Source organism: Rhinopithecus roxellana, chromosome 21, assembly GCF_007565055.1.
Source record: "Rhinopithecus roxellana isolate Shanxi Qingling chromosome 21, ASM756505v1, whole genome shotgun sequence".
Lineage (NCBI taxonomy): Eukaryota > Metazoa > Chordata > Mammalia > Primates > Cercopithecidae > Rhinopithecus > Rhinopithecus roxellana.
This window is the reverse complement of record NC_044569.1, coordinates 65764168-65788882: the sequence shown is the minus strand read 5'-3', so window position 1 is coordinate 65788882 and position 24715 is coordinate 65764168. Positions and strand designations below refer to the sequence as shown.

At 41.6% G+C, this 24715-nt stretch overlaps 1 protein-coding gene and 1 long non-coding RNA gene across 4 annotated transcripts in view; one reads left to right on the top strand and one right to left on the bottom strand.

The window, feature by feature from the left end:
• The window catches only part of CDH20 (cadherin 20), a 231459-nt gene that overhangs the window by 40048 nt on the left and 166696 nt on the right, over nt 1-24715 (bottom strand). For 2 of the 3 annotated variants that reach the window (XM_030926096.1, XM_030926097.1), the window contains exons 2-6: nt 21191-21586; nt 12503-12797; nt 11493-11612; nt 8804-8971; nt 4391-4578 (exon numbers count right to left, since the gene is read on the bottom strand). In XM_030926096.1, coding sequence (XP_030781956.1) covers nt 4391-4578; nt 8804-8971; nt 11493-11612; nt 12503-12797; nt 21191-21436 — 1017 coding nt within the window. In that variant the 5' untranslated portion in view covers nt 21437-21586. Of the gene's footprint in view, nt 1-4390; nt 4579-8803; nt 8972-11492; nt 11613-12502; nt 12798-21190; nt 21587-24715 lie in introns of those variants that run through there. The other variant, XM_030926098.1, reaches the window with a different exon arrangement.
• LOC115895512 overlaps nt 1-24715 on the top strand; it is a 285166-nt gene that overhangs the window by 95214 nt on the left and 165237 nt on the right. The gene's annotated exons all lie outside the window — the stretch shown is intronic.

Genomic DNA, 24715 nt, shown 5'->3' with positions numbered 1-24715 from the left:
CATCTACCCAACTTATTGACCCTTTTCTTAATTCCATTTTCTGGCAGCTCATAAGTTCAGAAGAGAAATCAAAGTGACCTTGGCAAAATTGATATGTATTTTGATTAAACATAGATATCGTTTTAGTAATGACAGTGAAAAACAGTACTCCGTCTTAAGAGGCTTCATGTTTTCTGCAGGTAAGGGAGCTGAAGAAAACCCATTTTGAGATTTCTTTCAGAGACAGAGTTGTTATAGTTAATAGACTTTTTAAAACAAATGGCTTGTAATAAAGTCTAAACTATATTGTGATAATCTGACATAAATATTATTTTATTGTTTAGAATTATCTCAGACATTATTTTAAGACATAAGATAACATTTAAATATTTAGAACCCCCGAAGTTCTTTTTCTGGTTGCTTAATTGTTTGAATAGAGTTTTCGTACTAAAGAAACAAGCTGGTTGCGGTGGCTCACGCCTGTAATCCTAGGCCTTTGGGAGGCTGAGGCAGGAGTATCGCTTGAGCTCAGGAGTTTGAGACCAGCCTGGAAAACATAGGGAGACCTTGTCTCTACAACAACAAAATAAAACAACAACAACAACAAAAATAGGTGGCTGCGGCATGATCATGGCTCACTGCAGCCTCGACCTCTTGGCCTCAAGCAGTCCTTCCACCTCATGCTCCTGAGTAGCTGGGACTACAGGCTGCAGTGAGCCATGAGCATGCCATTGCACTCCAGCTTGAGCAACAGAGAGAGACCCTGTCTCAAACAAACAACAATGCAAAAATTAGGTGGCTGTGGTGGCACATACCTATAGTCCCAGCTAGTTAGGATGGTGAGGTAGAAGGATTGCTTGAGCCCAAGAAGTCAAGCCTGCAGTGAGCCATGATTGTGCCACTGCACCCCAGCTTGGGTGACAAGAGTGAGACCCTGTCTCAAACCAAAAAAAAAAAAAAAAAAAAAAAAAGAAGAAAAACCCAGTAATTCAAAAATTTGAGTATTTCCCTTATTTACAGTTACTAGTTATGGTTAGCAATGTATTATTGTTTACTTGAGGCATACCACATAGTAGGGGAACCTATGACATATACCAAAATAGTATTGTTATTTTAATCACCTATTATAATTCTAGCATGTGATATTAATTCTCAAAGAATGAGAATAAGAAATTATAGTATTTTAATTACATCTAGATTTAGTTGATAATTTAGAAGTTAATCTCAGCCTTTTGCATTGTTTCAAGATCATTGTGTACAGGATAGAAAGATTTCTGGTTGGTGGAATTCTGGATCCTTTGCTGTGATTCTGTTCCTTTGCTGTGATTGATTGCATCTTAAATGAATACAGAACAAACATGAACTCGTCCCTTATTCCCTTCTCAAGCAGTGTTAATTCAGTTCTATCAGATAGCATAGAAAAAAGTTATTATAAACACATGTTAAGTTGAGTTACATTTTAATGTTATAACTGTGGTTTTTGTCAAGGTTGTCAGTGGCCTCCATGTTCCTAAAGTCTGTGGTGAATTCCTGATGTTCTTATTTGACCTGTAGCAGCGTTTGTCACAGGTGATCACTCTATCCCTTGGAAACACATTCTTCATGCCTTCAGAACACTGTACTTTCTCCATTTTCCTCCTGCCTCCCTGGTCGCCCCTCAGTCTCCTTGCCTGTCCTTACACTCCTTCCGACCTCTTCATGTTGGGGTGCGTAAGGGCTCGTTTCACTGTCCTCTTTCTGTCTATGCTCAGTCCCTTGCAATCTCATTTGTTTTATTTGCTTTAAGTACCATCTGTGTGCTTATGACTCCCAAATTCGTATTTCCAGCCCAGGACCCTTCTACAAACTCCTCACTCTTACAACCAAAGCCATGACATGTCTTTACTTGATGTCTAATAGACTCTGCAAATGTCACATGTATGTCCAGAACTGAATTCCAATACTTGTCACCCCTGCCACCTGCTCTACCTGCAGAGTTCCCTGTCTCAGTTAATGGCAACTCCATTCTTCTTATTGCTCGGTTGACTCTTCTCTTTCTTCCCTATCCTCATCCACGTTTTTAGGAAATCCTGTTGGCTCTACTTTCAAATTATGTACAGATTCTGACCACTTCTTATCACCTCCATTCCCATTACTTAGGTGAAACTGTCATCATCTCTTACCTGGATTATTGCAGTAGCTTCTTAGTTGGTCTCCCTCTTTTCATCCTTCTCTCCTTAAACTCCCCCCACCTCAACACAGCCTACTGAGTATTTTATAATGAAAACCCAGCCATGTCATACATCTGTTAAAAATCCTTCAGTCATTCCCCATTTTACTCAGAGTAAAAACCAAAGTCCTTATAGTTAGCCTATATGGTCCTAAATGATCTGGCTCCTTTGTTACTTTTCAGACCTCATCTCCTAAGAGTCCCCCACTCAACTCAGCCTTATGACCCCACCGTTGCTGTTCTTGAAATACAGCAGGCATGGTCCCACCTCAGAGCCTTTGCACTGGTGGTCCTTTTGCTTGGAACACTTTCCTCAATAGTTCATGCCCATTCTCTTCTCTTTAGGACTGCCATGTGCTCTTTTCACAAAGAGTCACTGATAGCGAACCTCCCACACTGTTAACCTGCTTAACTCAGTGGTGTGACTCTGCTCACTGTAAGTCTTTGCATAAATGCCACTTCTCTGTGATACCAGTCCCAACCACCCAGTTTATTTAATTTTGTTTTTCCATAGGGTGTTGGGGTACAGGTGGCATTTGGTTACATGAGTAAGTTCTTTAGTACTGCTTTGTGAGATTTTGGTGCACCCATCACCTGAGCAGTATACACTGCACCATATTTGTAGTCTTTTATCCCTCACCCCCTGCCACTCTTCCCCCCAAGTCCCCAAAGTCCATCGTATCATTCTTATGCCTTTGTGCCCTCAAAGCTTAGCCCCTACATATCAGTGAGAACATATGATGTTTGGTTTTCCATTCCTGAGTTACATCACTTAGAATAATAGTCTCCAATCGGCCGGGTGCAGTGGCTCATGCCTATAATCCCAGCACTTTGGGAGGCTAAGGCAGGCAGATTACCTGAGCTCAGGAGTTCTCGACCAGCCTGGGCAACATGGTGAAACCCTGTCTCTACTAAAATACAAAAAGTTAGCCGTGCATGGCAGTGTGCGCCCATAGTCACAGCTACTTGGGAGAATTACTTGAACCTGGGAGGCAGAGGTTGCAGTGAGCCGAGATTGTGCCACTTTACTCCAGCCTGGGTGACAAAGCAAGACTCCATCTCAAAGAAGGAGGAAAAAAAAAATAGTCTCTAATCTCATCCAGGTGACTGAAAATGCTGTTAGTTCATTCCTTTTTATGGCTGTGTAGTATTCCATCATATATATTTACCACAGTTTTTTTAATCCACTCTTTGATTGATGGGCATTTAGCCAGCCTTCCAGTTTAAATTGGAAACCATCTTAGCTTTCCTGGCCTCACTTATTTTGTTCTATTCTGCTCCCCCCCATATCAGTTATTACCTTCTAATAAACTACTTTAGTGACTTGATGTTTTGATTGTCTTCTTCCCTTGCTAGAATGTAAACTCCATGAGGGCAGAGATTTTTGGTTGTTTTATTTACTCTATATTAAATGCCTATAACAATATCTGGCACATAGGCGGCACTCAATAAATATTTGTTGAGTATATCATTTAAAATATGTTGGGTTTTAAAATACATTCAACATAGAGAAGGAAGATTAAATCAATGAGTTTTAAAACTAATGTATTTCATTAGATATATATTTGCTAGGGAGTTAAAGATTCAATTTTTAAAAAGTTTTATCTTCTAGCTGAGTATATCCATATGTGCTTTATGTCACAGAAAGAATCGATAGCTTATCTTGGTACCTTATCATAAAACAAAGGAATTTCAAGTGATAACAGCCATTCAGCAGGTATGTTTGATAAAGCTTTTTCAAGTTTAATTAGAATTTACAGATCTTTGAGAAGCAATTAAAAAATGCCTGCATGTTATTGATTCATAAATAATATTATGGCTTGCTTTATTGGTATGTATGGGATGCTACAATGCATGTGTTATTCAAGTGCAAATATTGATCAAGTCATTAACATCATTAGAAAATTAAGCTACAACAGTTTTTTAAGTGACTGGGTAGAGGGAATGTATTTAGAAATATGTTTATAATATATTTTTATCATGACCTGGTACCTTTTCAGTAAAATGATGGCACAGCCAGTGTTTGCGTGTAAACATAAGAATTAAGAGGTTTTCTGTTTTTTTTTTTTTTAAATAAAATAGGAAAGCGCTTTTATCAGAGGATTTGAAGCAATGCATATCAATAATACAACAGTCCTTACTAGCATTTCATAAACATTCAAAGCACCCATGAAAATGGTTTAGAAAAAGGAGTTGGATTACCTTCTTCACAGTTATGATACCAACTTGGAAATTGGGATCTGTGCTAATGTCAAAGGCATCTGCACCATCTCCATCCACAATAGTGTATTTCATCTCTGCATTTATGCCTTCATCCAAGTCCTTGGCAAACACTCTCCCGACAGTGGAGCTAATTGGAGCTGATTCCAACACACTCATCTGGTAATGTTCTACAAAGAAAAGCCAGGACACGCATTCTTGATAATCCGTCAGTATAAAAAATGCCTCATCATTATCATATCTTATCAGGGGTGCTGTGCAAAATACCTTTCTTCTGGGTTCAAAAAGTAAAACTTGAGTTTTTACAGATAAAAACTAAGGTCCATAAAGGCTGAGCAAATGGTCATACAGGCCATAGCCTGTATTGGATGTTCAATAAAGAGGAGTAAAAAAGCTTAAGTAGAACAGGGTGAAAGCAGAACGACTTAGTCCTAGTGACTGTAGCTTGAGTGGTAGAAAGTATCTTGCATTCAAATCTTTTAGTACTTCCTAGTGAACTGAAGTATTTCCTTAAATTGCAGTTCCTTCTGAGAGTGATAAACATTGTGGTCACAAAGTGTGTATTTATTCTGTTTACACTTCAAATGTCCACCTTTTCTTTCATGGCCTGGCCCGTGTGCTGAGTGCCTGTCTCTACGACCATTTGCTCAGAGGTCATGGAGATCAGTGATCTATAAAGGGGGAGCAGCCATGGAGAGCAAGCTCCATCAGCTCCATGTGCTGCCCCTCAGTGTGTCCTTGTACCCGAGACTGTCCTGGGCTGCCTTTCCAAGGACAGATCCTTTATGCTTCTTGTTTTCTTGTTCCAGAATAAAATACTAAAAAGGTTCTCACATATGTAAGACTCTGAGAGTTGGTCATATCCTTTTGGACATGACATCCTGAGCTCACAATTAAATTTAGTTCACTTTCATCTCCATGAATTCGTATTTTTACCAACTTACCTTTTCTGGGGCTCAGCTTTTTGATGTTCTTTGTTATTTTGTCAATCATAATGTGACTGACTAAATAACAAAGAAAAATCACACAATCACATTTTCCATATGTATGTGTTCCCTTTTATTCTAATATGCTTTGTAAGCTATAGCCTCGGGTGTGAGGGCTTGAGTTTCACAAAGATTCAGGGAGGTTGACAGCACCCAGCCAGCTCACAGCACTCTGCCTTGCACAGGAGAAGAAATGATGCCTGTTCTTTACAAACATGAGCCAGGAAATCTTTAAAGTTTGTGCTAAACTGGCAGGCAATTGGATTTCATGATCTCTTTCCATTTACTTCCAAAGTTGTTGATGGATTACACTTTGCTGTTGCAGAACTTTTGGGAAAAACAAGCATCTGCCTACAATGTTCCTCATCCCAATCAAGCTATGTTATATGTTTAAACATCTGCATACAATTTCTATACATGATACATTATATTATAAATAAATAGCTTGAGATCTTGATGTTTCATTATATTTGAGTCTATTAAAGGTGACTGAGCTTGTTCAATGTAAAATAGTAGGTGTGTCATTTTGTCAACATTCCCTAATCAGTTATAGTAATATTTGTGAAAAAGAAGCAAAGTGGAATTCCTACAATGAGGACTCATTAGATTAATTAGGCATAAGAGGATAGCCAAGATAGGTTTATGGAATATCAAGGTTATCTAAACTTAGTTTTAGCAAATAGATGGGGAACTATTTAATGAAGAGAGAATGCAAAGTTTTAAAAGGTCAAAAAGGAGGAAGCAGTGATAATGTGTGTAGAATGCATAGAGACACAGAGATTTAAATTTTTTTACATTTTTGTTTTGTCTTCCATGAAACATAATCCATACTTCCACTCTATCCTAGAGTCTCCATTAAAACTATATTTTGAAAAAGTGACAACTTAAAATGTGTGCTTTAGAATGGTGTTAGGATGTTGTTTTGGGGCTGGGTGTGGTGGCTCATGCCTGTAATATCAGCACTTTGGGAACCTGAGGAAGGCAGATGATTTGAGCCCAAGAGTTCAAGACCAACCTGGGCAACATGACAAAATCCTGTCTCTACAAAAAATACAAAAATTTCTTGGCATGGTGGTGTGCACCTGTCGTTCTGGCTATTCAGGAGCTGAGGTGGGAGGATTGCTTGAGCCTGGGGGTTGAGGCTACAGTGAGCTGTGATTGCACCACTGCAGCCCAGCTTGGGTGACAGAGCAGGACCCTGTCTCAGAAAAACAAAAAAAAGATCTTGGTTTGGGAGGCAAGGCTAAAACCCCAGTAATCCTTGTATTGTGTTCTGCTATTGTGAAGCTGCCATGTTTGGGGTAACATGACTCCTGGCAATATGTCAGAATCCATCTACCTTTGAGCTATGTAATAACTTGAGCTATGTAATAAGCTGGTTGTACCGTCCCTTCTGCCTCCATCAGAGACACCTGTCTAGTGTCAAATGTAAAAAGCCAAATAGTTCAAGGGTGTTCAAGAATTTATAGTCTGTAGTGTGAGTAATATGAGCCCTTCATGAAGTAATGAAGATGGAACCCACAGGATCACTAAAGCAACACAAAGTCCATCCATGTGGCATTTCACAAACTGTTCTGTGATGCTCTCGTATTCTGCACTGTCAGACCAAGCAACTTAGGAACTTACTCACTTGTACCCTTTGTGAAATGCTTATCTAATATCCTGCTTTTTCCATCATGAATGCTTATGGGACTTTGTATATTCTGTTTGCGTGTAAATATTTGAGTTCTCCTGTGTTTACATAGATACAAGGGAAGGTTCACTTGGTCTGACTGATTCAGAATGCAACTGTTCATCTGACGGTCTGGCTAGTCTGGCTAGACTCTTTCTCCTTTTAGTTTTTTTTAAAGCCCTATTTACCTAGCTAAGTGTTTCACCTGGAATTGCACTTCCTGCTCTCATTTCTCCTGCTGCTTCCTTCAGGCATCTGCTTCTCAAACTCACATCTCCGTTCCTGGGCTCTGTTCCACAGTCATAGCTCTATATTTCCACTTTCCTTAAGGACATTCAACCTGATTGTCCTGCTGTCACTTCATATTTAAATCTGAATTTGTCTCCCTCCTACACTGCCACTCTTTCCATTATGCATCCTCTATTTTTATTAGTAGTACAATCCTTCTCCCTGTCATCCAGAGTGAAAACATTGTTGTCATCTTTGACTCCACCCTTTGCCACGGTTCCCTTAGTCAGGAAATCAAGAGGCAGAAGTCCATGTTTTCTTATTTGTCCCATTCCACTCCTCCTGCTACTTCCTTAAGTCCTTAGCAGTTCAAGTCTGGACCTCTCTAAATGTCTCCTAACCGACTCCCCTGCTCCTAGTCTCTGCCTTGCCAACCCCTCCTCTACATGGCTACCAAATTAGCCTTTCTTTATTGTCTCCCTCTTGCTCAAAAACTTTTCTATGGCCTCCAGTAAAGATATAGCACATTTGCAAGAGCCAGTTTTAATTTTAGGAGTCTTTGAACATAAAATGACATTGAAAACTTATTTGCAGTCAGGATGTTTTTTCCCACATGCAGGTTTTTACTCAAATGAGCTCCAAGATGGTAGAGACCTTGTTTTGTCTGTACACAGCTTTGTGATTCATTCATAGAATAGGGCCTGGAATAAATGTTTTTTGAATGAATGAATAAATGAATGACTTCCCCTTCTGGAATGTTTTCTTTTCTGCCTCTATAAACCTGCTATATTCTTTAGCCCCCTGTTGAAATCTCATCCTTCTGTGGAGGCTTCATTCATCTCAGTTTATATGAAGGCATCATTTTGCACTATTCCAGTGGCGCCAGGTGCTACTATGGGTTAATTTTCCTGTGTGTAGAATGTGTCCTCCAAGTGGATTTGAAGCTTCACAAGGGCAGGGACTGAATTCTAAGCCTCTTGTGGCCTTCACGCCCTGTGCTCTCACCAAACAAGTGCTTGGTACCTACTGGAATGATTGGTGAAGATTGTCACATGGGTGGATGTGTCCATCTGCAGCTTTGGCTATCAGTGAATGCATTCTCGATGGATCAATATTGCCCCCTGGGGGCAAAAATAGGTTTGCAGGGATGTGATGAAAGAAATTTCAGCTATTACTAGTTTGTGGCCCACTAAAGGTCAGTTCTACCCAACAAACCTTATTCCTTAGTATTGCATTTTATGTAGGGTGGGTGGGAATGGAAATCAGGAAACAAAGTAAAAAGATTCCACAGGGAGGAGAAAATGGAAACAAAATGTTTGAGAAATCCAGGTTTAGCACTATGGGAAGCTGGAACCCTGAAGGGAAATAGTTATGCGAGAATTGCATGATGAATGTAAGAAAGTAATCTATAGATAATTGAACTTAATGAGGAAACTCAAACTGGCCTTTCTCCCGCACCTCTGTAATTTCTGGGCCCGAGGTCTGTGCTCTCTTGGATTAGGTACTCACTCTGAGGAAAGCGGGGTGGGTTGTCATTGACATCTGAGAGGGTGATGTTGACTGTTGTGGTCCCAGCTAATCCTCCAAGCTGCCCTCCCATATCCTTGGCTTGGATAATCACTTCGTAGTATTCTTTGGCTTCTCTGTCCATGTTCATGAGCGCTGTCCTAATTACACCTGCAGGATAGAAATGACTTTGTTTTTAAAAATGAAACCACAGGACCAGTTTTTAAAGATTGGTTTCTAGGTGTCTCCCTGGTGCACTGTTAATGCCTAGAAGCGAGGTGCAAGTCACCTGTGCTTTTAAATTTGAGGTAAGAAATCTCAACTTCAAAAATGGGCTGTACTGAAATCAGTGGTGAATGAAAACTATTTTACTCCAGAAGGAAGAGCTCAGAGGGCTGGTTTCTTCTGGCAGCATTACTGAAAGTGAACAGGAGGTGGCAGCAGTGTTTCTCTTACAGATCTGGGAAATTGCAGTCCAAGGCGATTTCTGACAGCGCTGTCTCAGCAAGGAAAACCAGGGTCTTTGGGTCCAGAAAACAAAGCGTCATATGTCTACAAATCTGTGAATTTAGGTAATTCTCCCTCAGTTTCTTCAGCCCCTAGAGCCCTTGTTGTGTGAATGGCTCTTCTTTAGGTAACTCATTCCTGCATTTTCTTGCCTCCCTACTACCTGTAAGCAGGGTTGGAATTCTAATTGGATTTTCCTGTTGTTACATATTCATTCTGTTTTGTGATATTCTTCTGTTTACCTCTGTGCTTTACTGAATTATGTGAGCTAGGACATGAAAGATGCTCTGTGAGCTGTTTATTTTTACCATGCATAAGAGATGAAGTTCCCCAGACAGCAAGCAGCAGATACGGTTTCACTTAAGAAGAGGGGCCTACACTACAATCCGTTGAAATGTGTTGTGATCCTGCCACGCCTGTACAGTAATGTTTTATCTCCCCTTTAACCCTTCAGCTTAAAAAAGTTGACTTCTATACACTCTAGGCAAAGATTAAAGACTTATTTACTACAGCTTTACAACATGACTCTTGGCTAGGTAGACCTTTTGCATGAAAATGGAAGGGATTAGGAATAATAATCCACCCCAGTTTACTCCTATAATGTATATATTGCATTATAGCAATAACATTCTCAAGTGGTATATGCAGCATTTTCCTTTTTAAGAGGCCCCCCATGGGCACAGCAATAACTATCTGTTCATGTATTTTTGACCTTAACACTACAGATGCCCCCGGGAGCTGTCAAAATAATGTAAGACTCTTCTTAGGGATATAAAGGACACATTACCCTCTTCCTCCCTGTATTTTTCCTCGCTGTGGGCACCCTTCATCTCTTCATTCTCCCCCTTGCCCTTAGTAGAATTGTTAAAGTTACTGTTTTATAGAAGTTCCTAACTGCAGTCTTTTTTCCTTCCTCCTCCTAATTTACACTCCCTTACTACTTTTATGATACAGTTTTCTGAATGTCTGGTTTCCCTCAGGACTTCTGGGAAAAGATTCGATCAGGTTGCTAATAATAGAAATGTATTTTTTCTTTTTCAAGTAAAGAGGTGACTTTGAGTGTTCACCATTAACTTTATTCTGTGGCTGTTTCTTTACTCAAGTTCCTTGTTAATTAGTCCTAGGTCCCATGTTTACCCTCATATAAAATGGAAGTAATAATACTTCCTATATCTTTTGCTAGTTTACAAGATTATTGGGAAGTTCAAATATGGCATCATTTATGAAAGTATTTAATAAGAGGGGAAGCTTGGCACAGGTATAAAATAATGACATCACAGTAACTTTGCCAAGCTCAAACATATTAAGTGAAGTCTTTCATACATCCAAACATAAATTCTGTAGCCAAAGCTCTTGGGTAAGACAGAAATAAATAAGCAAACAAAACACCAAACTTCTGTTTGTCATTTTCTGCCACATTGCTTCTCACCCATTCAGTTCTCTCTGATGTCCTCCCTGTGAGAGCTTCCCAATCAGGACCTGCGTTTTGGGGACCACATCCCACATGGTCTTTCCTCCCTCATCAAAACCTGTCTACCCCAGCAACCATTCATTTTGGACTTCACTGCTGAGTGCACAGTGGTTGGTTTAATAGAAAGAACATCAGACCATATGTCAAGAGACCTCTCTACACTAGATGAGCTTTAGTAGCTCTGTTTTGCAATTGCTTTATCTGTTAAGCAAATGGTGTCGGACTGGATGATTCCCCCAAGGCTCTTTCCAGTTTCACAATCAATGCTTCTATTTCTCTAATGACCCAGATGAATGTGTCAATCCTCTTGGGTCTTCATGGGGTTATAAAAGACCTTAGTCCCTGGGAATAAATATAACCATAGGATTTTTTGAAGGCTAGTGGGGAGCTACTTTGTGTGTGTATGCAAAGGGGCTTTTTGCCTCTCCATTTAGACACTGCCCATTGTCTATGCATAGCTCTTATATTCTTCTGTTTACCTCTGTGCTTTACTGAATTCTGTGAGCTATATCTTTTGCTAGTTTACAAGATTATTGGGAAGTTCAATAATCAGGGCAGTGCTAGTTTGCTCTCTTAATCCTAAAGCTTATAGCAATCTTCTCTGGTTAATATGCTCCCTGGAGAGTCCTTGAAAAGGAGAGTTGGGTCTGTCATAGCAGTAGTTATAAATTATCAGGGAATAAGCACCACTGACTCGACCCTTGCATCAGATACCTGTTTTAGAGTCCACAGAAAAATATGGCTGGCCCTGAAGAATGCTGTACACCACCCGGGCACTGTTGCCGTAGGTCGGGTCATCTGCATCCGTGGCTGTCACTTGGATGACAGAGGTACCTGGGGAAGAGAAGTAGAAACCTGTTCAAGTGTAATAACTAAAGGCTGGATGCAATCCTGAACGGTCCATCTTAAAGCATTTGCAAATGTGTTTACTTCATTGGGAGAGTCCCCTTTCTTGGTCAAGCTTCCATAACTCTTACCTTGTACCTGTTTAGTAGGGATGACAGTTATTTGTGCTTTAAATTCTGAATGACTGGTAAGAACACAGCCTTTGGGCTCTTCATTGCTTTTTTTTTTTTTTTTTTTTTAGATGGAGTCTTACTCTGTCACCAGGCTGGAGTGCAGTGGCGCACAATCTCAGCTCACTAAAATCTCTACCTCGTGGGTTCAAGTGATTCCCCCACCTCAGCCTCCTGAGCTGGGACTACAGGTGCGCACCACCACACCAGGCTAATTTTTTGGTATTTTAGTAGAGACAGGGTATTTAGTAGAGATGGGGTTTCACCATTTTGGCCAGGGTCTCCTGACCTTGTGATCCACCTGCCTCGGCCTCCCAAAGTTTTGGGATTACAGGCGTGAGCCACCGTGCCCAGCCCTATTGCTCTTTTGATAATAACAAAACATTTCTCCCTTATGAAACAAATATTATTCAAGCATTTATTGATTTATCTGTCTAGCTAATATTTTGTTTTTAAAGAATCAGAACTAAAAAACAATAATAGGCTTATTATTATTGTTACTCGCTCTGTTTGATTCCACTGTTTAAGTAGCTTCCTGCCAGCCACAGGGCTTGGTCATCATTTTTGGTTGCTTTATAATTTGTGAGCTGCTCCTGTCATGCTCTTCTGTTCTGAATATATGTGTACCTGCATGTGTGTGTGTGTGTGTGTGTGTGTGTGTGTGTGTAGGAGGTGCTGTTTGTGAAAATCAGCGAGTCACCACCTTACCCACTGGGGACATTTCTGGCACAGTGGCGACATAAGGTCCATCCAGGAACTTGGGCTCGTTGTCATTGATGTCTTGAATTTTGATGATGAACTCTGACTCTGGCTCCATGGGCCTGCCCGTCCGCCTGTCTAGGGCTTGAGCCCTTAAAGTATACTGGGCTCTTTCCTCTCGATCGAGTCTCTGAATGGCATGGATGTCTCCTGTGGTGTCGTCGATGGTAAATACGATGCCAGCACCTTCTCCCGAGAGGATGTATTTGATGGATCCATCTCCCCTGTCCATATCTGAATGAAGCTGGGAGAGGAAAGCACCTGATTCTCATCATGGATGTCAATAGGTGTCAGAAAACACATTGATTTTCAGTTTGTTACAAACTTATAACCTCCCTTTACATAAGGAGATTTTTTTTTAACTCAAATGTTTAATAAGTCTGTCTACAAAGAACTAGTATGCATTGGACACGACTATGTCAAGAAGTAGATGTAGGTTGATGAATAAGTAAAATTTTCCATGACACATTCTGTATCCTGAACTTACCATTATTTAAACAAAATTATTCTCCCTGATAAGTATAGAAAACAGGAACTCTGGAAAATGAAGATCCCCAAAGTTAGAATAAGAACAAGTTTCATAAGGAGGAATCCTACCTTTCCATTTAAGAAAAATAAAAGTAAAATAAAATGGATAAGCCTAAACATGTTAAAATGAAGAAATTGCCATAATTTTTGTAGTATCAAACAGTTTTACGACAATTCAAGTTGGCTGATAAGCTGATGGAAGTAGTTTATAAAAAGGTTAAGGGCACTGCAGTGGGAAAAGTGAATGACCTCTATGAATTCTTTCTCACATTCTGTGATCCTAGTTCTGTAGTTTCATTCAGTAGGACTGGGCTTGTGTTTCAGGCGTCAAATGGAATTTAACTGCTGGTTGTGATTCTTTACATCAGTATGTGTCTCCTTTAGATGGGACTGGTTCTTGGGTTCATAACTCAGTCACTTAAATCTATATGTGGATGGTTGAGTTAGGGACATGCTTTTATCTGACCATGCAGCTATATTCCCTCTCAGAATCCTTTTTTTTTTTTTTTTTTTTTGAGACAGAGTCTCGTTCCATCGCCCAGGCTGGAGTGCAGTGGCATGATTTTGGCTCACTGTAACCTCCACCTCCCGGGTTCAAATGATTCTCCTGCCTCAGGCTCCCAAATAGCTGGAATTACAGGCATGCACCACCATGCCTGGCTAGTCTTTACATTTTTAGTACAGAGGGGGTTTCACCACATTGGTCAGGCTGGTCTCAAACTCCTGACCTCAGGTGATCTACTACCCACCTCGGCCTCCCAGAGTGCTGGGATTATAGGTGTGAGCCACTGCACCCAGCCAGAATACTTTTAATAACTCTCAAAAGGAGTCCAGGAGTACTATATTTTTAAAATCTCAGGCCTATAAACATATTTCTGCATCTATAATATCTACTTAATTGCAGATAGTATTATAGGTGGCAAGAACCCTGTAATTTTGAGTAACCCTTATAGGTAATGGTCTCTTTCTAAAGGTGGTAACAAAACAATTAGTTAAATGTAGTCAGCCACTCCGTTGTCGCCTGGGTTGTTAGCACTTTGCATAGTCCAGGGTGAAGTTCATGAGATTAGTTCATAAAACAGCCAGCATTAGGCCTGGGGCAGGGAGGCCAATGTATCTGGCCTGAACACTGTCTAGGCCAGTTATAAATTCAGGGCCCTTGATGAGTTATTTTATGTTTATAACCATTAATTTCCTTATAAATGTGAGGACAACACTCATACTTATTCTGAAGGGTCACTGGGATCATTAGAGATTAATGAACTGGAGACACCCAGCACAGTAGTTTTCCCATCATAGGAAGGCCATAAATGGTGCCAGCCATGATATACGTGAATGGAGAAAAGGGTATTAGCACACTCAGCTCTTCTCTGCTCCCTACAGACCTCCAGGAGGGTGGCAGAGAGGAAAAACAACCTGTTGGCTTTTTTGTTATGCACCGTCTCCTGGTAAAAGCTGCAGAAGGCCGCCTGAAGCATGGCTGAGACAGTGTTACTCTGAGGATTAAACGGCATGAACACCAATAAAACACCTGCAAATGCATCCACAACAGCCTCCAACAGGGATGGGTTTGGAGGCTGTGGCTGGCTTTGAGCTGAACTCAGATTGACTCACGGCCAAATCATGCAGACAACGGTTTTGCTGCCTGGAGGAACTCAGCTGTGTCTTATCTAGAAAAGGGAACTAAGGGAATAAAACTGACCGAAAAAATAGTTGTGGACTTTTTTCTACTTATTTTATTTAGAATATGAAGTTCTCACATTTCCTCATTTTGTATACAGTATTTTCTTTTTTCTTTCTTTCTTTCTTTTTTTTTTTTTCAATCCAAATCTTCTGTTTATGCAGTTATATACAGTAGAGGTGCCCAACTCTTGTGTAGAATAGAAAGCCATTTCATTTGGACCTGGGTACAAAGAAATGAAAATCTATTCCATTGGGAACTGTGTTCTCAGGCAGAGGAACAGAAGTGTGGGCAGAACAAGGATTTCAGAAGGTGTTTTAAATTTAAAAAATGTATACGTATGCATATAGGTGTATGTTTACATATACAAGAGTGTATGTAATTTTATGGCATGGTGGCATAGGACTTTTAATAAAATTGGTTTAATTTAGGGCACTGCTGATTAGGGAAGGAAAAATAGAAGCTGACAGAGGGCCACCCCAGGACTGTTCCGAGGTACTCTATGTATCAAATAAAACCTTTTGTTCCGTGATCCTTGAATTACTCAGCACACCTGTGATCCCAGCAGGCAGCAGGTAAGCCTGCTTTAAGCATTTTAAGAAAGGACAGCAGCAGAGCTCACGGCAGGGCGCCCCTGACTACTAGGAGCTGGCTGGTGCCACGTGGAGTCTGGGCTGAGGCTCGGGTGTGAGGCCTTCGCTTTCCGTGTGACCTTCATCTTGTTGTGGCCTGATGTCTTGTAAGTGCATAATGAAACTGTTTTGGAAGAAGGGTCGGAGGGAGGGCGAAAGTTCCGTGTGGATGGTGCTAGCCCTGGAGCGGCCGGCCGTGGTGGCTCAAGCCTGTAATCCCAGCACTTTGGGAGGCCGAGGTGGGCGGATCACGAGGTCAGGAGATCGAGACCATCCTGGCTAACATGGTGAAACCCCGTCTCTACTAAAAATACAAAAAAATTACCCGGGCATGGTGGCGGGCGCCTGTAGTCCCAGCTACTCGGGAGGCTGAGGCAGCAGAATGACGTGAACCTGGGAGGCGGAGCTTGCAGTGAGCAGAGATCGCGCCACTGCACTCCAGCCTGGGTGACAGAGTGAGACTCCGTTTCAAAAAAAAAGAAACGAGTTAGGAGCACCTTTCCAGGAGGTTTGGAGCGCTGGTCTGCACGTGCAAGTGTGCACATGAGCAGGGCAGGGGAGAGGGAAGAAGGCGGGGGAAGGGAAAAGGAGGAGGGAGGGGGTAGAGAACACCCCCAGGGAAGCAGGAAGCTCTCCACTTTGAAGCGTGTCAGGATCTGCTTACACAGAGGTGGTTTCTGAGGCCCATAGGCCTATCAGTTCGAGGTCTTGTCAGGGAACAAAACTCAACACCTGGTTTCAGCAGGGAGAATTTGGAGTGGAGGACTGAAAAGCCAAAAGGAAGCACCGAGGCATCAGAGAGAGAGAGAGCGCAACTCCAGGAAAAACAGCCAGTGCCCCTCTGGCTGGGGCAACACAGGACAGAGGTGGGGATTCTGGGATCGGCAGGTTTGGAGGGGAGCCCCTTGAGGCTGGGCCTGAGACCCCTGAGGAAGGAGGGCTGCCCCTTGGGCTGGGGCCTCAGGAGCTTGGAGGAGGTGTCCCTGTTCCCTGGGATTCACACCTCTTAGAAGTAGGTGTGATGAGGAGGAGCAAGTCACTCTTCCCTCCTCCTGCCTCCTGGGCTCCCTCTAGTACCTTCTACAGGCAGGCAGAACCTACCTGGGAGAGGAGCTGGTTGGAAGAGGAGAAATTATGGCTTGGAGAGTTTCAGCCCCAGTACCCAAAGCAGAGTGTGGAAAGATGAGCATGGGTCTGAGAGACACCAGCTTAATAACCCATGCAGCAGTGCACATTTAATATTCCGCTTTACCAGCCATAGAATACACATTTGGTTTCAAAAATTGCAAAGAACAGACATTAACAGCTTTTCTCCAAGTCACTCAGCAAATCGGCAGTGTAATAAAAATGTGTTTTATGTTGATCCATATTTAATTCAACTAACACTGACTGTGTACCAGCTATTTGGAGGAAGGTAAGAAGCTTCCGAGCAGAGTCAGCAGCACAGTTACGTACATCTTGGGAAAATACTTTAGGCAGAATAAGACAAGTGAATGTCTCATTTATCCTAACCATTCTTTAGTCTTTAAGATCTTCAGCCAAAGGAGTAGTGAGTGATGGGAAGTACAAGCAGGTTCTGAAGAATCTTAGCTGATTTAGGATTTCGAAAACAAGAATGATGTTCACTCTTTTTGTCATCTTTCAGAGTGCCTTGAATAGTTTCGAGAATGCAGTGAGTGCTTACAATTTGTGGTCAGGCAGCTTCCACATAGTTGTTAACCTCGGCATGATTTGGACGCACAAATTCGTGCACAAGCACAAGCTCTCAGCATCCCTCTCTTTGCATATGTCAATATAATCTAGCTTTAACTCGACACCGCCTTGTCCCTGGAAAGCCCAGTGTGGATTTTGTAAGGCCATACCAATTACAGCTGATAATTGTTGCCATACTCCTTTCTGAAATAAGCAAATAACTTCGGCAAGCTCTCTAAACAGACATCTTCTGGAGCTCAAGGTGACAAGCAGAATGCCCCTGGGTAAAGAGAATGAAAGGGGATGAATTCCCTTTCAAAAGAAAGTAAAGGGGAAAAGTGTCTGGGTAAGTGAATATATGATTATCTTCTTCATGTAGAGGTAACACATGCAGGGTAAAAATCTTCGCTTGGTTGCTGGTGTGAGGATTGGGTCAGATGACTGTTGAGATGAATGGGTGTCTTGTATCTTGGTTGAGGTTATTTGGAAAGGGCAAGCACTAATTGTGAGTACTCAAGGGTGCTACACAGCTAAGAACTACCCAGCGTCAGAGATAAAGGGTTCAGGAAGCAGCCTGGCTCAGATTCCTGATCCCTCCTAAACACCACTGACTCCTGTGTGTATCCTCTGGGCTTAGCCTAAAGCCACTGGCCACAGACAAGGCAATGTAAAGGAAAGCCGGTGCTTTGGGGTAGGAGCAATGTATATTTCAGCCCGGGCTTTCCCTGCTACCTTTGGTGTAACTTTGGGCAATGAACATGAATAACCTCTCTGAGCCTAGTTCCCTGTGTTATACTCACCTCACAGCATTGTTATGATGATTAAATGATCTGCTTTGATGTGAATGTGACCGACACATGGTACTGTGGTAGTCCAATAAAACGTTAGCTACCTTTTTCTTCTGCACTCTTTGTGGCCAGTTCTGTGCCCAAGTACTCAGCGTCAGGGACGTGTGGACAAAGTTGGGGAGTGGCGTCTCAATTTCTACCCTTGGGAGGAGGCAATAGAGCCCTAAATTGTATGTGCACATAAGTAATTACTGAAAATTGCTGAATACAAACATACTCTTTTCTTGAACTTAGCAGTGACCATGTATGTCTATTTGGAAGAAATGTTATATAGATATGGAGAAGCTAGAAGTCTTTGGAATTCTGAGTAGATGCAAGATGTGTTCATGATAGAATTGTCTGATTTTAAGCTAAAACTTTGAGAATTTGAATGTGGCCTGATGAGCGGAAGTCAGGGCTTGTCCTGGGCAGGGCAGCAGCGTGGGCACGTGTGGGGTCAGGGACAAACATGGTATGTGTGGCAGAACCAGTTAAGGAGGTCCAGCTTGATTGGGATGAGGACATGATTTGAGAAATTGTGTGAGAGGGCTGAGTGAGGTAGGAGGAAGTCCTTGAACTGTATGCTAGGAGCTCTGATAGCATTCAAGAGCTACAGTGCTTTCTTAATCAGAGGAGCAACATGATGGAAAGGGTGCTTCAGGGAGAGGAATGTGCTGAGCACCCTGGAGGAGGGACGGGAAGAGTCTCTCTACGGGAAGACAGGCAGCACCGGCTTAGTTAATCTAATCAGGAAGAACAAAGGATCATGGTCATGACAGAGCCTAGAGAGGAGGAGATGCATCCGAGAGAAACTGGCAGGAAAATATTGGCAGATATGGGGACCGATTGCATGTGAAGGATAAAGGAGATAAGGAAAGGAGAAGTCAACAAAAACTCACAGGTTTTGAGGCCAAGGGATTTAAAGCTGCATTAGGTATTACTGAACTGTTGAGTTCCCATAATGAACTCCTTAAACTACTGTTACTGTTATCACTGTTAATACTATAGCTACTATAGTACTATTTACTACTACAGGTTAAGGGTAATTAAAATTTTACTCTGGATTGAGTACTGTGCAAAGTGCTTTACATGCATTAGCTTATTTAATCCTTACTACCCAGTGAGACCTTCATTTATTAAATATCATCTTGAGCACCTTCTACAAGGTAAATGCTGTGTTAGGTCTTGGGGATAAAACGGGAGCAATGTTCTTGCCTTCACTGAGCTAGTTTTAATCAGAGGCTTCAGAAAATAAACATGTAAATAAAAAAACAAATCAAGTATGGTGGTTGTGATTAGGGCTGTGAAAGAGAGTCTAACAGAGGGGCTTGCCTTAGAGAATGGTCAAGGAAGGCATGAGAGAAGCCAGCGGAAGGGCATTTCATTATGGGGGAGCAATAAAGGCAGTGCTTGCCAGGTTGCAGGAAGTGCCGAAGGTCATACCCCTGCAACAGGAGAATGAGGGAGAGAGTAGCATGGGCCGTGGGTGGGTGCCAGGAGGCAGGCTGATCCAGAAAGGAGTGGTCTTGTAAGCTGTGGAGAGGTGTCTGGAGGATTCAACGCACAGTGGAAAAACGTTGGAGAGACGTAAGTAGAGGAGTGATATGATCTGACTTAAATTTTAAACAGACCGTGGTGGAGAACAGATTGGAGGGAGGTGCAGGTGGACATGAGGAGACTGGTTGGGAGGCTAGGTATTTGCCCAGGTGACAGATGATAGTGGAAGCAGGGATAAGAGAAATGCAGGATTTGGGGTTGATTCTGGCATAGGACTAGCAGAATTTTCAGAGGGAGAGAATGTGCGGGCAGGGAAAAGGGAGGAATGATCCCTGGGTCTCTGGTTTTAGGAACTAGGTGATGGATGGGTGATGGGGCAGACTATGTTTAGGAGAAAAAAAGAAGAGTTTCTTACTGGACACACTGCACTGGAAAGGCCTATGAGTAAAAAATGTGGAGATGTCACATATGCAGTAGGATTTATAACCCGAAGTGGTCTAAGCCAGAGATAGAGGTTTTGCATTCCCTGGCATAGACATGGCATTCAAAACTGCAGAGGTGGCGAGTTCACCCAGGGAATGAGTGTGTGGAGAAGAGGCTGGGGCAAAGCTGACAAGCCCACCAACAATTGGGGTCAGGTGGAAGGAGAGGACCCACAAACACGGCTGAGACAAAAGAAGGAAAAACGAGATTGTGAAGGTCATGGCACAGAGAGGACAATGAGTCAAGGGGAGACAGGTCATCAGTGTCTGAGGTTGTGACTGGGAGGTGTCATAAAATGAAGCCATTGGATTGGGCAGTAGGGAGGTCTTGAGAAACAATGAAAACACAGCTTTGGGTCAGTGGTGGGGACTGAAGCCGTATACCTGCATTAAGAAGTAAGTGGACACTGGGGAAAGAGCTTGGGTAGACAATACTTGAGAAGGAGTAGTTCTCTCATCCTCGTCATTCAAATTTGAGGAAGCCGAGGTGAGCAGGGCTTGGTGACCTGTCCAAAGTCACTCTAGAAATTGCAGGACTGGGCTTTGAACCCACCTGTGTTTGAATCTGAAACCCATGCTCCCAGCCTCTATGCTAAACAAGCGTTTAAGTTACCATTTGAATGAATTATTTTTTTCTAATTAGTTCCTTGTCTCCCATTCTCTCTCACTTGGTTGCTTTCACAAAATAGTCTGTAATTAACACCCCAATAAAGTAAACACAGGAAAAATTCAGGATTAAAGATGAAATAATGATAGATTAAATCAAGAGAATTCACATATAACATTTATAAATATATTTATTGTCTCCAGCTATCCTAAAGCTCATGCTAAGATCTTCTGAAATGAAAAATGTTTTATTTTTATTTTTTTCATTAAATTTGCACCTCAGGCAATACCTCTGGAAATGCTCTGAAAAAAACCCACAAAAACACAAAGCAAAAAACCCTGTACTCTTCTTGCATTTCCACATTTCCCTCTTCCCCATTCTGTCATTCCCAGACAGCAGCTGCTGCCTCTTTTAGGACTTGAATAGCTCTTGCAGGGTCTGAGCCTTTTCTTCCAAATCCCAGTTCCCAGTTTTTACCATTCATAACAGAGACATGGACAAGGAAATAAATCTTTTCTTTCTGACTGGTATCTGACAAAGCGGAAGTTACATTTTAGCTAGGTGTCAAGTAATGTACCACTTGTTCCAGTTTCTCTCAGGCCTCAGATATAGGCTACGTGAACTTTCATATTCAATTCATATTCAATGTCAATATCCAATACCCGGGTCATTTCTACTTGGCATTTCTTACCTTGCCGACATACAAAGGGTCGGTCCCAGTGTACTCTTCCAGAACGAAAAACTGGTTCCAAACCCAGCTCCTTTTGGTCCGCTGATGTGACTGTGGCTTGTCTGACAGGAGTGCTTCTAATTCACCTTGTGGTGTTGGGGTACCCGAGAGAACGGTGGTCGTAAGGTCCATCAGTCCCCAGAAGTACAAGGACATGCCAAGTCCAAGCCAGTTCTTTGCATTGCTCATTCTACCAGAAGTCCACATGGGATTGCCAGGTTTTCAGAAAGTGGAGGAGAATTATGAGCAACTGGAACTTGAGTATTTTCCAAATAAAAAAAACACACAGTTTTTATCGGACACTTACGCTTCCCAAATGAGATCCCGCTTCAAGTCAATCTGCTTGAAGTTGACTTCCTGTCAAGTTAAGGAAAACACAATGTGATGATGTCAGGTTCTTTCCTGCAGGCGGGTTGCAGGTTTTCAAGAAATGTCAGTAAATATTCAGCTTTCTACTCAATGAGTTAAAAAATCATAACAGGTTATTGCTTTAGAAATGTGTGAGTAATAAATACTATTTTGATAATAAGACAACACATCTTGCTATAATTAATCCCAAACCTTTGGATATAGATTTGGTGGGAATAAAACTGAGAAATAAACTTCTTCTCACTAGTAACTTAGCTGGAGGGTTATGCTGTATTATTGATTGGTTTGAATTAATAGTGTGCTTTTTGAAGTATTTATGATCAGACAGCCTCTTAAACTCTTAAAAGCAGCATTCATTTACCAAATTTAGAGCTAATAACTAATATTTCCATTAGCCCAACTGCTTTTTTTTGCTTATTAAAAGAAAGGATAATCCAACTACCTTTTTTTTTTTTTTTTTGGTCACCCACAATGATCTTGTGCCTACGCTGTTATTGATAATGCTAGGAATCTTGGACTTCATTTATAAGCAGCCATGGATCACTTCTCAGTTTAATCATTTTCTGAGCTCATAGTGGATTTCAAGTTTCACACTCTGCTGCTTTGGCTCTGAAGCACTGATAGGGGCTGCTAATGTGACTTTTCTAGGATTTAAATGGTCAGTTAATCATTATATCCTTCACAACAGACTTTAAAGTGCTATTAGTCTTATGCTTATGGGAGCAAGCTAAGAGAATGTAGTCAACAAATTTCCTTTCTTGACCTGAAGGACTCATTTAGGCAAAGGGACTTCTACCCTGGGGACATACCTTTCTCAGTCAAACTTTTGTTGCTATGCAGTCACATTTAGCTTGTGACCTCACTCCTGGGCTTTGGCCTCATCTATCTTTTCTTCCCTTACTTGGCTTGGTTTAATGAGATGGCATAACACTCAAGTCAACCTGTCAAAACAACCAAAATGTCTTCCGTTGGTTTAATATTTTCACTGTTAATTTGAAGAACTGCTGTCATCTGAGAACAAATGTGTGTATTTGGAGATTGCAGCTCTATGCAACTAAATAACACTTCATTTCTACAAGTGGTTTGAAGTGAATGCATTGATGCTAACTCAGTTACTGCCTTCCACCTGTCGTCATCAGAACCGGTTTCAGCTTCCTCTCAAATACTCATGATTGAAATTTTAAAATATTTTATAATTATTTAATACAATATGCCATTTCATTTCTGTATAAGAAATCACTCTAATGAGAAATGATTAGGAGAAAGTAGCTGAGGAGACCATAGAATTTTTGTAACAGAATGGGAGGCTGTGCCTCTTACGAGCTCCAGCTCTGAAGGCAGATTGATTGTTAAGAAAAAGCAAGCCAGGTGCCCCTTATTGAGGGCAATGTGTTTGCTAATAAAGAACAATGGTGCTGCTAGCAGGTGAGTTACCAAATATTCGCTGTTTTCTCTCTCTTTGGATGGTGGACATCTTCCCTTGGGAACAGAGAAACCCGATTCATGTTTCTCTGATCCCTGTCTACAGGGAGATATTCTGGAAGAAGGAACTTAACCCAGGAAATGAATTGATGAGAAAGATTAGTGAGAAATAGCTGTGCTGTTTTAGAGACCTAGAAGGCAGACTAAAGGACATTGCCAAAAAAAAAAAAAAAAGCCACTGCCAGAATACTGTGATTAGTAAACCATAAAAGCAACATTCTGTATATTGTAAGACACAACATATCTATAATTCCTCAAAGTGCATTAGACTTAAGAGGTAGTTTGGTTACTGGTTCTATCTTCATTACCTCTGACTGATTTACTTGTATGAATTTCAGTTTCCTCATCTATTAAGCAGGGACAGTAATACTTCCACTTACCTCACTGGACCATCACAAGAATCTGATGGGATCATGCAGGCAAAAGTGCCCTGTAAATGACTAAGGTACCAACCGACATTTGAACAGTCAGATCAGGTGCGTAGGTCATATGTAAAAATCATGTAGCTAAGCCAGAAGTATCTATTTTATGGGTACCTTTGGGGCCAGAATTCTAAAAGGGCTTATAATGTATATCTGTTATTTTTCAGATCTCTACATCTGTGATAAGTACCGTCTGGTACCAGATTCTGGCTCAGTTTAATTCTGTAATAACCAAACACTGACATTCCGTCTGAGGAGATTTAATGAAGGGCTAGCTATTAGAAAACTCTTCAATGGTAGAGAAAATTATTTTGTGGATTGCGTTGATTAAAGCTAGAACTCACTCTGTCTCTCTCTCTCTCTCTCTCTGTGTGTGTGTGTGTGTGTGTGTGTGTGTGTGTGTGTATGTGTGTGTGTGTATTCCCTTTAATATCTTTGTTTCTTACCTATATTTTGCCTAAGCACACATGTCTGTTATTTTCTCTGGCTAGTTGTAGCAACTTGCTTTGAATCTAAGAGTGCCTGTGCCTGCATGTGTGGTACGTGCAGATGTCTCCTCTCCTGCTTCCACTGGCTACATTTTATGTACAAAATGAGATTTGAGGAATTTTAAGTAGTGTCTTTTATATTTCCGATTTCTAACAAACTAGGCATGTGTTCCTGCCAATTAAAACCCCCTATCCCCCTTACCTGAGGCATGATCTGAAGAGCTCAAGGAGAAAAGCTTTCTTTGAAGTCTGTGATGAATATTTTCTAGGCGGTCAGGTTGCCTCTGTTTTCATCTCCCTCTCTTTTCTACTTTGGGCTCCTACACAGTAGTGCAAATTCTTATTTTCCTCCCCTCCACTGAACACGTACAAAGGTGGCTGTGGGATCTTGACCTGGGGAACCCTTGGTGATTCTGTGAAAGCCGATGACTTTACACACCCAAAGTCACAAAGACCACAGTGTCATACCAACTCTTTCTGTCTTACATGACTTGATAGCAACAGTTGATGCAAAGCACTTTATTTCTTTCTTTTTTTTTTTTTTTTTTTTTTGAGACGGAGTCTTGCTCTGTCGCCCGGGCTGGAGTGCAGTGGCCAGATCTCAGCTCATTGCAAGCTCCGCCTCCCGGGTTCACGCCATTCTCCTGCCTCAGCCTCCTGAGTAGCTGGGACTACAGGCGCCCACCACCTCGCCTGGCTAGTTTTTTGTATTTTTTAGTAGAGAC